The sequence below is a fragment of the Pangasianodon hypophthalmus genome, chromosome 10 (genome assembly GCF_027358585.1).
Source record: "Pangasianodon hypophthalmus isolate fPanHyp1 chromosome 10, fPanHyp1.pri, whole genome shotgun sequence".
NCBI classification, from domain to species: domain Eukaryota; kingdom Metazoa; phylum Chordata; class Actinopteri; order Siluriformes; family Pangasiidae; genus Pangasianodon; species Pangasianodon hypophthalmus.
The window spans coordinates 14,677,361-14,690,106 of NC_069719.1; the positions used below are offsets into that span (position 1 = coordinate 14,677,361).

The following is a 12,746-nucleotide window of genomic DNA, read 5'->3' on the forward strand; positions in this document are numbered from 1 at the left end:
AAAGTATGCGGCCATTAGTAAATACTCCTACATATTCTCAATACATAAACAACAGCACGAACCAAATCAGAGAATAATACATAGTATATTTCTTTACTATGTAAAGTATGAATTGTTTTGAAAAAAAAAAAGCACTCTAAGTGAATAAGAAGTGGATGGCATTTTGATTTTACACTGCTGCCTACAGGCAAGTTCCCTTTCACCTCATCTAGTCTGCAGACTTAATCCAGGCCTGCTATATAATCTACCTTTAGTACTATCTGACACTCTATCTTCTAGTGTCTGCTGTACACACACTGAAATGTAAAAAACACCAAACAACTGTAAAAACTGCGCTTCAAACACAGCTCCTGCTACTAGCTACTGCGGGGGCAATGATTATCATTCACATCATTGTGCTCTAAGTATGAGGGGCATTACTCTGCCAGTACAGTGTACAGAAGGCTTTTGTGCTTATATTTTAGGCTTCTGACTTTTATATGTCCAATGAAACTTCTAATCCTTGATCTCATGCAAACTGTGGCTTAGTCTTTTTCCAGGGCTATATAATTAGATTCACCTTGCTAGTTTTATTAAATAAACAGTCCCACTGCAGTACTATCTAACTTTATTATAGATGTAAGTAATTGGTAATACTAATTTATAACAGACAGCCTTTTTGATGTCATTCAGTTGTCAAGTGTAGCTGAACTGGCATTACTCTGATCAGAGGTCGAATAGCTATACAGTATTTTATAGTATTGCTTTTTAATTTCATTGTTAAGCCACATTCTGGGGTCAGGCTTACAATTTAAAAAGACAGTTCAACAATATGCTTATATACATCCTCTATAAAGGGGATTCAGCCATGCTGATGATATTTGATGGGTTTTTAATAGTAGTCATTGCTCCTGACATGCAATTGGAGTACGCTTGCAATTTCCTGCTATGTGCTAGCAGTTTTTTTTTCCTCACACAATTTGACCAGTTAACACAAACTCTGTTTAACATAAACACACCTGTTACACTAAGACTGAGTGAATGGCTGTTTACTATTAGCATGTCATTATACTAACACATTCAATTCAGGAGCATGAGCACTGTATGAGTGAACAATCCCTTTAAGATCTGGTGCTAATAGTGCCAGCTGGACTGCGCGCGCGAACACACACACACACACACACACACACACACACACACACACACACACACACACACACACACACACGCGCGCACACACGTCTTGGTAAAGAGCAGGATGGGAAAATAGCAGCAAAGAGACAGGTGCAGCAAAGACAGTATGTGTCAGATCTCGATCTCAATTTGATAAAGAGATAGTTAGATAGTTAGATAGATAGATAGATAGATAGAGAGGGAGAGAGAGAGAGAGAGAGAGAGAGAGTCTCTTACCTGTCCCACTCATTGGGTAGTAGGTGGGGGAGGGTGAGAAGACCTGGGCAGCAAAATCCTCAAAGGTCAGGTTTTCCTTGTGGTTCAGAATGATGGCCTCCAGATAGAGAGCCCGCTCCTCATAGCTGAGAGAGAGTTTGTTAAGGAAAACTAGCCTGATGGAAGGAAAGAGTAAAATATATATGGACTAAAAATTCTCCATCAATGCAATCTTGTTTGGAAAAAAACAACATTGCAATGATCTATAAGCAATATCTCTGCTTAGACAAGATACTTACAAAGTAAGGTTTTACAGACTTGGCTATAACTATAAAGTGCAATTATTTTGGTTTTCAAACGGTCTGTCGAGCAATGGGCAGAATATTAGAATATTCTCTAAGCATAAGAAGAGCACAAGACTCAATTCATCTGAATGATTAGATAAAAGAAAACTAGCAGAATACAAATCACATTAAAGCCTCTTCTTATAATCTCCTCGTTATATCTTTAATAAAGAGCTCAAAATGTAAACTTAATCTGCTTGTTTAAACAATGAGCTTATTTACAGCAGACTGTGTAACAAATTACTGACGCCATATGAGGCAAACCAAAATGCCTGCTTAAAAATAACACAAGGATAACAAAAAAAGCTAAGTTATGATGTTTATCTAATTACATTGTATTGACCAGCTGTATTTTTTAATTCACATGAGTTTTCATCAGCTTATCAAAGAATATTTGCTATTTACACCCTTATTAAGATAACTACATTATATGATAATGGTATTTTAGTTGTACGAATGATAAATAATGAAAGGCAAAAGGGGGGAATAAACAATAAATGAGGCTCATATTTGCACCAGTGCTTTCCTTTTAGCTTTCCTCTGTGGTCTTAGTAAACAACGCCTCATCCAGACAGTGATCGAGCGCACTCTATTTTACATTCATTAAAGTTCAGCACTTCAACAATGCCAGCTAGAGGACCAGAGCACTATAGAAAACATACTCAGATGTCACCTTAAATTAGAGGTGACTGCTGTAATCATATTAGCTGTTTTGCCACAATCTATACAGTTAAACATGGTTTTACTAATAGTTAATTTCACACCAGGGCAATTTTTCTTCAGGTGTTTCACTCATACAAGCTGAGTAATTCATGTTCACACAGACTACCCTGAACATTACATACTACAGATGACTTCATGTGGTGTCTTGATTTTGCTCCATGTTTTCAGGATGTAGCAGGAATCTAGCCATGGGGGTCACAGTCCAGTGACTTCTGTGCCGGTCCCAACCCCGGATAAATAGAGAGAGTTGCATCAGGAAGGGCATCCGGCGTAAAACATTGCCAAATTTAAACATGCGAATCGTCAGTACTATGAATTCCATACCGGATCGGTCGAGGCCCGGGTTAACAACGACCGCCATCGGCGCTGGTGACCTACAGGGCGCCGGTGGAAATTGGGCTACTGTTGGTCGAAGAAGTAGAGGAGGGAGGAGAGTGCGTAGACAGAGAGAGAAGAGGAAAGGTAAGAGTGTAGGACTGAGAATAGGAACTCTGAATGTTGGTACTATGACAGGGAAAGGTAGAGAGCTGGCTGATATGATGGAGAGAAGGAAAGTGGATATACTGTGTGTACAGGAGTCCAGGTGGAAGGGTAGCAAGGCTCGTAGTATAGGAGCAGGATTCAAGCTGTTTTATTATGAGAAATGGGGTAGGTGTGGTCTTGAAGGAAGACTTTGGGAGGAATGTTCTGGAGGTGAAGAGAGTGTCAGACTGGGTGATGAGTCTGAAGTTAGAGAATGAAGGGGTGATGTTGAATGTTGTTAGTGGTTATGCCCCACAGGTAGGTTGTGAGTTAGAGGAGAAAGAGAGATTCTGGAGTGAATTAGATGAGGTGATAGAGAGTATTCCCATGGGTGAGAGTGGTGATAGGAGCAGATCTTAATGGACATGTTGGTGAGGGGAACACAGGTGATGAGGAGGTGATGGGTAAGTTTGGAGTTAAGGAAAGGAACCTTGAAGGACAGATGGTAGTGGACTTTGCTAAGAGGATGGACATGGCTGTGGTTAACACTCATTTTCAGAAGATGGAGGAGCATAGAGTGACTTACAAGAGTGGAGGTAGGAGCACACAGGTAGACTACATCCTATGTAGAAGAGGCAATCTGAAAGAGATTAGTGACTGTAAAGTGGTAGAGAGTGCAGCCAGACAGCATAGGATGGTGGTGTGTAGGATGACTTTGATGGTCTGTAAGAAGAAAAGGTCAGGTTACGAGTCATTCCAGTGTGTACATTTGCAGTTAACAGTCCACATAAACGGAGGAGCAGGTGTTTCTGCTGGGCCTCGAGGTGCACTGCAACTACACTTGAACTGTGTGGTTTCTTCCTTCATGCTCTCTCAGCTCTTATACAATCCTGCTCTACAATTGTATCAAGTAATGATTTAGGCCACTGTGCACTATAAGGAGCCGTGTGTTTTTATGTGTCACGGCTGAAAGGTATGAATAAGTGTGGAAAAAAGCAAGCACAAATAATGAAAAATACCATGTGTGCTTGTGTGTGTATGTGTGTCTCTGCAAGCAGAGATGCTGATGACTCTACTCTAATGACTCGGCTGGAGTGGAGTCCGGGCTGTCTACACGCCTGCCTGCCGAATTTCTGAAGGACCCCACTGATGCCATTCCCAACTCATTAGGGAGGCTGCTTATGCTGCCAGGAGCTAGACTGTTGCCAAGCCCCTGCACTTCATCATGACCATGCTGCCTGTCACATACCCCTCCGAGTATGTGAGTGAGTGTGTGACTGAGTGTGTGTGTGTGTGTGTGTGTGTGTGCGCGCCACGTGCCGGCGCAGCAGGGGCTTAGGCAGCCATGACAAATTGTTGAAAAGGTCCCTCTGAACCCAGCACTGACAAGCACCTGAGCCTGAGGGCTGTACACGGGCAGAGAGCAATCTGCTCCACTACTGTTCTCTTTCTCTGTTCATCCCTCCATCATCACAAAGTGGGAAAGAGAAGACACTGGCAATAAAAAAAAAACCCACCAGAGTCCTGTAAGACAAGACCACATATCACATTAGCTTTGAACAATTGTAAGTAGCATGATCATTACCTGCTGAATCTTAGAACGAAAACAGTTGAGTTGTGTACTTGACTTTGACGGCAGACTTATAATGTCTGACTTCTAAAACCTCACTCACTTAGCTGCTATGGCAACGTGGATCATATTACAGTAATAGGTCACTTCTAGAGATTAAGGAAGAAAAGACATTCTCCAAAATGTGGAGAATATTGACTGGGCAAATTTAAGGCTCGAGTTGGTATACAGAGAATTAAGCAAAAAAACAAAACATCTGTGCGAGCAAGAAAGAAAACAGTGAAAGAAATACCAGGAAAAAGAAAATGGGATATGAGAACAGGAATAAGGGTGAGGGATAATAACCCTGATCTCACTAGGTCAACATAGCCATATGGCGCTCCATTATGGGCTACACAGATGACACAAGTGTGCCTCTGCTATTGAGATTCCTAAAACAAATATTGACTCGAGGCTGAACCACCACTGGCCGCAGCCTCCAGCCTGCACTCTGTTTCCTGTGTACTCCCCCGCATTTCAGACATGAAGAGACGCAGGGAGAGAGACAGAGGACACAAAAAAAAGAGACGATCAATAACAAGCATGTACACCAAACTCAGAAGCTAACAGGTGAACAGGCAAGAATGGTTACAGATATTTTATTAGGAACCTATCTTTGGTGGTATGTTAATAGAAGCATTCTGTAACCATTGGACATGGGCTTGGAATTTTTGCGTCGTTCTATCTCATCTACCCTCTCTCCCGCCTAGACACTCAATCACTCTAATTGTTGTGCACTGGGTACAGCCTGTTCTGTTGAATACATGCGTTATGGAGAGGTGAATGTTGGCTATGTGCATTAATTCAATAAAGTGGAAGACTGTGATGTGGGCTAAAGAGCAACCATCAGTAAACCTGATCTGATGCTATCTGTGTGGGAGGCTAACAGTAACTCAGAAACCAGCAACAGTAGCAGCTGTCAGCATCCAACCCATATGACACTATGAAGACCAGCAGCGAAGACTAAACCTAAATAAAAATTTAAGCATGTCTAAAATTAAACCTTTTTTTCAGCTTTACATACCACTAACGGTTAATATAGATTTGGCATGACTTAAAATCACAGAAGGTTTGGAATTTTCCAGCAAACTGTAATCCAAGTCATCCTTTAAACACCTGGGACGGAAAAACACATTTAGTTGGTAACCAAGCAATGCGTGAACAGGGAATTTCCAAAAGCATTCATTGCTCCAGTGTCTCTCTGTACACTGTATGAAAATATGAAATGTTCTAAAGACTAAAATGAAAAATCTTTGTAAGAAGCATAGACCAGGGTGGCCACAGTGACAGGAGCACAGATTTAAAACCACCCTGCCATGTAAAATAATGTGATGACCTCACTGGCGCACAGGTCAGCCTGTGGGGAGATGGGAAATGAGGGGGAAGGAAGAAAGACAGAAAGGAAACACAATGGCACTGTTGTAGCAGAGAAAGAGAAACAGACAGCTTAAATCCACTTAATGGAGAAAAACGTCCTCTAAGCATTTTGCAGAAGGGCTTTAACAGATAATGCTCTTTTCCTACTCTTGGTGGCTCCTTTGCCACCCTATGGTGCACCAGGGGACAAAGCAGGGCATTAAGAGTCGGATAAAGCAGAAGCCTGGGGAACAACTCTGACTCACCCAGCAATCAGAGATGGGCATAAACAAACTCAACTCCTCTGGTTAAATTAGTCATCTAAGGACATGGAAGCAGCACACTGCAGACAACACACTGAAAACTTGATGTTAGAAATATTAGAATAAATGTAATAGTAAGAGAAAGGTAAGGATGATTTCTGACATGTAAAGCCATTTATTGATGTGCATTTTGGTGTGCATTTGTGTGTGAGAAAGCATGATGAGTACACAGGTCTGAGACTGAGAGTGCATAGTGTTGTCCAGATGGTTAGGGGTGGTCAGTGGGGAATTGAGAGGTCAATCAGTTTGCCGGATCAAAGCCAAGGTCAGGTGGCAGTGGTGGCCATGTTCAAGGTGCATGGGGACTCAGATGGCCTCTCATTAGCAGTCCACTCAGGCCCCAGCACCCCCAGGGACTTCAGAGGCCACCCCACCCTCATACTCCTCCCCTCTGGTCCCCTGTCAGACTATTCAACAATAGAACTCGCCACACTGGAGACCAGGCCCTGGGTACAACCTCATCGACACAGGGTCACAACGCCAGCTAGACACTGCACATAAATCTGCCATTAAGACATATGCATAAAAAAAAGGTTATGACCACCAATACAACAGAAAACAGAGAGTTAAATGTATAACCTAGCTGAAGAATACAGCGTGCCATTCAATTACATTCGAGATCAGCATCCCGTGAAATATTCGGTTAAATACAGAATTTTCTATGATCTATGGACACATTTCCTCTATTTAGAAAGAGCTGGACTGGTAACAGATTTAAACATCCTAAAGTGTAATTCCTAATTAAAATAAACTTGAACTTTATAAAACTATTTTTATTATATCCTTCTGTTAAATTAATTTGAGTGAGGAGACTGATTAAAAGTGTGAAAACCGTCACTTCAGTGTTCTTCACATTTATTTAACATGGAGCTTATTAAAGGTGGGAGCTGAAAACTTCATCGAAAAATCTGAGTAAGGACTGAACATGAGACAAGCAAATAAAATGTGTGTCAAAAAGTAAGAGTGCCAATCAGGTTCACTACTAAATGTCTTCTGTTAATGCATCAGATTACCAGGAAGAGGTTGTGCCACGTGAATTTACATATTTATATAATTTGGATTTCTTGATGATGTTTAAAGTTTTGTGTGATATTTATTTTGTGGAACTACCTCGTCAAGTAATTTGACTAACTATCCAAAACTAGTTACAAACATATATAAGTTACTTGCTACCCATCTAACCAATTAACTACAATTAAACTTGTGCCTTAACTATGAACTTTCTGCAATTTCTGACATTTGGACATAAAAGTGTACTTGACTAAAACGCAGCCGTAGTAAAAAAAGTTACCAGAGAACCCGGCCGTTTCTTCAATAGTCCTCATCAGCTGTGCAAGCAAAGTGCTTCTGAGGCCGTATGAGGTGAAAACGCTGACAGCCTGAACATACCATTATACACAAGTCATACTTTATCTATTAAATAAACTAGATGTTTTAACTGGGAGGATTTTTAAGTGACACATCAGCATGATGACAATCTTTTTAATACTACATTAGGCAGTTATTAAGTAAATAAAGACAAGGAAAATCCTTCACTTAACTAAAGTCATTATCATGAGCAAAGCCAAGGTTAACAACACATTTCCTTTTCCTTCTCTCTGGTGGTGACTAAACGGGCTCTTGTGTGAAGAGTGACAAGTTGAAGATGTAGAGAGTGGCCACGCATGCTCGACCTCCACTCTAGCCAAGCACCAGCCATTAACCTCAGCCAATCACAATGACCTTGCTGTCCGGCCAAGGAAGAGGATAATTGGCCAGTTAGAGAGACAGGGGGAAAAGGCAGGCTCTTTTGAAATACTGTCTAGACTAGCTCATTGCTTATACTCTCTGTTTCTAAAATTTTGAATTTCAAAAGGTGCAATCCCACATTAGATTTCCGCTGCAAATCAATTAAACAGTCACTACATCTTAACTACTCTTAGCACTTGAAGGATAACAGGTAGCTGCAAAAGAATGGGCACTGTTATTGCACTCTCGAGTTACAATGGTACAATAAACCCTTAGGAAATCTAACAGTAAAAATATGAGAGTGCCACTATTGCTAACAAGAAAATCCTACCAGGCAGAGAGAGAGAGAGAGAGAGACAGAAAACTCTAGTGTGTCGGTGGACAAGGCGGCTCCATGCTAACAGCATAAATGATAAACTGCACAAATGATAAACAGCCCTGTTCTTCTTCCGACCAGTGACAACAGTCTGCCCTCGTTTTCTGTTGGCCCACAAAACCGAGGTTCACAAATTCACAGGTCAAAGTTCACCGCAATAAAGTCGAGAAGCAAACGTAACCTCTACCAAAAGCAAATACATCCTTCGTGTCCCACATCCTTTCAGCTTGAATTAGCTTTTCAAAGCTAATTCAAGCTGGTCTACCATAGTTTTCTGGTGTCTCCCATATCGCAAGGGGTTAAAAAAAATTCATAAATGTTATGGCTAAACCATAAATGTTCGCAACTCTTCAATATAAGTAATTGCTGAATGCATATGTACAAAAACATACGTGACTGGAAGAATAAATTTCTTCTGATCTATTACTGAAAATGCAACTAAAACTGACAAAATCTTTAAGCTCTGCTCTGAATCATAAATTAGTTTGTGTATTAAACATAACTCACTTCAAAGTATTTTACAGGGGGGAAAACGCTCCATGTTTACGAAGGGTGAAACCACAAAACAAGAAAATTTTTTAGGCAAGACATAAGAAGGAGGAAGACTGGAAGGCAGAGGTATTATGTCTCCAGTGTTGGACTATATGCCATTTTCTGTCAGCGACATGAGCCCATGGGACAGCAGGTGTTGATTGGTGAATTTCTGGGCCACTGCTGCAAGGGTACCTGTTGTCACGCCATTGGACTGAGGCGTGAAGTTTGTCCCAGCGGAAAAAACCAAGAGGAGGTGTGAGGTGATTATAGGTTGGAGGGAGAGACACAGAGACAGAATGACGGAAAAAAGAAGAAAAAAAAAAGAATAAAGGAATGAACAAAAAATATAGATGGATATATAATAAAGAGAACACACACAATAATGGAGAAAATACTACTGTTTCCTCATAGATGTCGTATAGCCAGTAATGCTGACTCCAAAAAAGAAAAAAAAAAACCCAAGCAAACAAACAAACAAAAAAATGTATTTGTATCGACAAGTGTGTGTCTTCACACACCTACCCTAATTAAGCCCAGAGCTGAGGGGCTGAAGGTGCAGGGGAGAGATGCGGGGTGAGGGTAAGGACAGGTTAATTGAACCTCCAGGGGGACGTTCTTTACATCTCACCTCACCAACATCCATCTGAGAACCAGACGCAAAGAAATGGAATTATGAGCATGACATCACTGCCAGTGCAGATTCCCACAAAGACCCAACAGACTCGGCTGGCATGAACACAGATTTATAAGCTTGCTAAATCAAACGTCTGCCACGTCGAGAGTTGAACACGTAACATTAGCTCTCCTAATAGCACAGTAACTATTGATCCGATCTGGGGAGCAAGGAAGAGGGCTTGTCAGAATGGAGTGAGAATGGAAAAGGTCAACAGGTTGCACCATTCTAATAGCGCCACTGAAGGGACATGGAGAGCACTCATACACTACATCACTGGGGAGTGGATGATCAAGGAAATGTGTGGAGTGACTAAGCACACTTTATTCATGAGAGATGCACAAATATAGGTTACTCAAAAATTTGTATCATTTTTTAGTAATTTTGCCTCATCTGTTAAAATAATGTAGAGGGAAAGTTCCAAAATAAAATAATTCAATAATAAAACTTTTCATTTGTCAGGAAACAATTTACAGGATGTCTTACTGAATACCTATTCTAATTATTCATCGTGGCACGAAAATAGGGCTGACAAATATGATGATATAATATTAGCATTGTGATAAATTAAGTCAATACACTTTTCTGTGATGTCGCAGATATCATCAGTATTTTTATAACAATTAAAATGCGGATTGGACAATTTTTACATTTTCACTGAATCTGTAAAATTGTAAAATGTTCACATTTTGCATAGATTTTTTATGTTTTAGGGGTTTTTTTTGTTTGTTTTTGGTGTTTGCCATGTCCCATTTTGGTAAGCCATTAAATAAAAATATTATTAATCTGTTTTTTTTTTTTTAATGCAACACCAGTGGTTTGCTGGTTGCCTACATTTTGATATAAACTGTGTATCAATTAAATTTCTTCAATTATCATGATATGATATTTTTGTCAGATCCCCCACTCCTACACTGAGCTTCAGATTAGATGTACAAGATTTGCTTGTAATGTGCACTTGGTTTTCCCTGTATTCAGATGAGCTACAGAACAGCCTCACCACTCTTTTATAAGAGCCCTGCACTAACAAAGCACGGCCTTAGATGTGGAACACAATGGAAAAATAATTAAGCTGATACTATAAATGGCAATCAACAGTAACCAGTGCATTATGGGTAAGTTATAACAAGATGGATGCATCCAGTGTGGACGTGCCTCAAGTCATGGGCGGGCAGTGTAAATCTCTGAAAAGCTCTTTTATATCTGACACAGGGATCCTCAGGATGAAAAGCTTCATCATTCTCATCACTCTTCATTAAAACAACGAGATTAATTCATGAGCCACTGAACACACTGAATATTTAATAATTAGCTAAACATGAATATCTCAATGTGATGTTACATGTTGAAAAAGAGGACTAGCAATGGACTTTAAAGTCCAGTCAAACAAGATATCTTTGCTAGAATAGTGAAAGCTACAGTAAGAGCTGAGTTATGGTGCTGTGGACAGCTCCTCTCCTATTCACAGTGCAGCTGGCTCAGACGCAAATCCTGGGATCTAGGATACAGATGGAAATACATGAATGCAGCCTCCAAAAATTAAAACCAAGATGGATGACAATCCATTAATCCTCCATCTTGTGGACGAAAGGACTTGGCTTAGTGTCAAAACAGAGAGGGCCAGTCCTACCTGAACAGATTAGAATAATGTAAAAGGCAAGAATACATTACATGAGAGAGGAAGAAAAAAGAAAGCCAGAAAACAGACTTCTGGTTTGGCAACAGCTTTTCTTCCCCTTCATCTTCTTTTCTTCCTTAATCCTCGCCTTGAGGCATTCTGTGCAATCAAGCGCACTATTACACGGCAACAATTAGCTAGACTGTGGAAGCTGGCACCTGGTCCAAGGCATTCAGCGGCTTTCAGCGGCAGCTGACTGTACAGCCACCCCCCCACCAGGTGGTCCTCCTTCAATGACATTAGCCAGTCACTCCAGGGTTAATCAAGAGCCCGTTCAGAACAAGTATGCCTGCATGGAGCTCATTTAGTTAGCCGTAGACGCCATGGATGAGGTCTTAAATGGGCCAACCACACAATGAACTTTTACAACTGCTTGTAAAAAAGACAGCTGATAATTTGAGAATGTTGCTTCACTCATCAACATAATACAACATTTTGAACAAAGCCTAAATTCAACACAACTCAGGACAGACCATATGAAGACCTGTAGCGCTCTACCCCTGAGCTACAGAAATTCACTCAACTTTTTTTTTGACAGTACTGTGCAACATAACGCCATTGGTTACAGTGGAGACGGCTTTTTCATAGAAGTTTTAGCTCAGTTGGGATGCTGGATAATTGATTAAATCTGTTTGTCAGCATTGTTTGGAATCCTCAGGATAACAGGGCTTTTCACAAGGAGACAAAGCCGACAGAGGATATGTGTGGATAAACACAGAGGAAGAGGAAAGACTCTCTGCCTGTGCTGGTGGGATGAAGAGTTTTTGAGATTGGAGAATAAGTAAAAATAAGAGGGGGTTACTGCTTTATATGCTGAAGATTCTTACAAAGCCTATGGTATCCTCAGCTTGGGGCTCTGTGCACCGAGCATGAATAACACAATCTGAATAACAATAGCTATAGATTTGTAGGGTCTCTCAATAATAATTAGGGGCTATATGCACTGTTTGTTGCAAAGATGTGCACATTAAAATGAGATGCTAAGTGCTTCATTTCAGAAACTAATTGTATGCCTTGCAGCCCAAAGAAAGAATTGAAAGAAAGCCTTTACTGGCAACCAAGTATTTACAAAAGTTCTAAGACGTCTCTTCTGCTGTACGTGACAGATGGGGAATGCTTTGTAAATAATGAATAATGTGAAATGTGAAAAATATGAATAATGTAGCAACCAATTATTTTCACACATGGACTATGGCATGAGTATGAACACAGGCCATGTTTCTCTTCATGCCTTTACACCCCAATGTGTAGTTAACTCAACAGAAACACAACAAAACTCCAAGAAAATCAATGATGCTTTGCAGCCTAGCCCTCCATTGTTACTCTTAAGCAACCAACTGCAGTCTTCTACTTCAGAACGTAAAGAAACTCCATTTCCACATCAAAGACCACCTCTGGTGTGGAGAAGGGCTGGACAAAAGCATGATCCACACTTTTATGTTGTGCTCTTGTTTTCTGCTGTTGTTTTGTTGATCTTTCAATGCAGGGGACTCCATTTTGTACAAAGATGCAAATGGAGAACATAAGCACATCCTTTAGCATAATACAATTACGTCCAGCGTGTAGAGGAGC

General features: G+C 40.6%; 1 protein-coding gene across 4 annotated transcripts in view; it reads right to left on the reverse strand.

Moving 5' to 3' along the window:
• Positions 1 to 12,746, reverse strand: part of ralgapa2 (Ral GTPase activating protein catalytic subunit alpha 2) — a 99,546-nt gene that overhangs the window by 8,669 nt on the left and 78,131 nt on the right. For all 4 annotated transcript variants that reach the window (XM_026934151.3, XM_034308307.2, XM_053237309.1 and 1 more), the window contains one exon: positions 1,390 to 1,514. In XM_026934151.3, the coding sequence (XP_026789952.2) occupies positions 1,390 to 1,514 (125 nt within the window). The remainder of the gene's footprint in view (positions 1 to 1,389; positions 1,515 to 12,746) is intronic.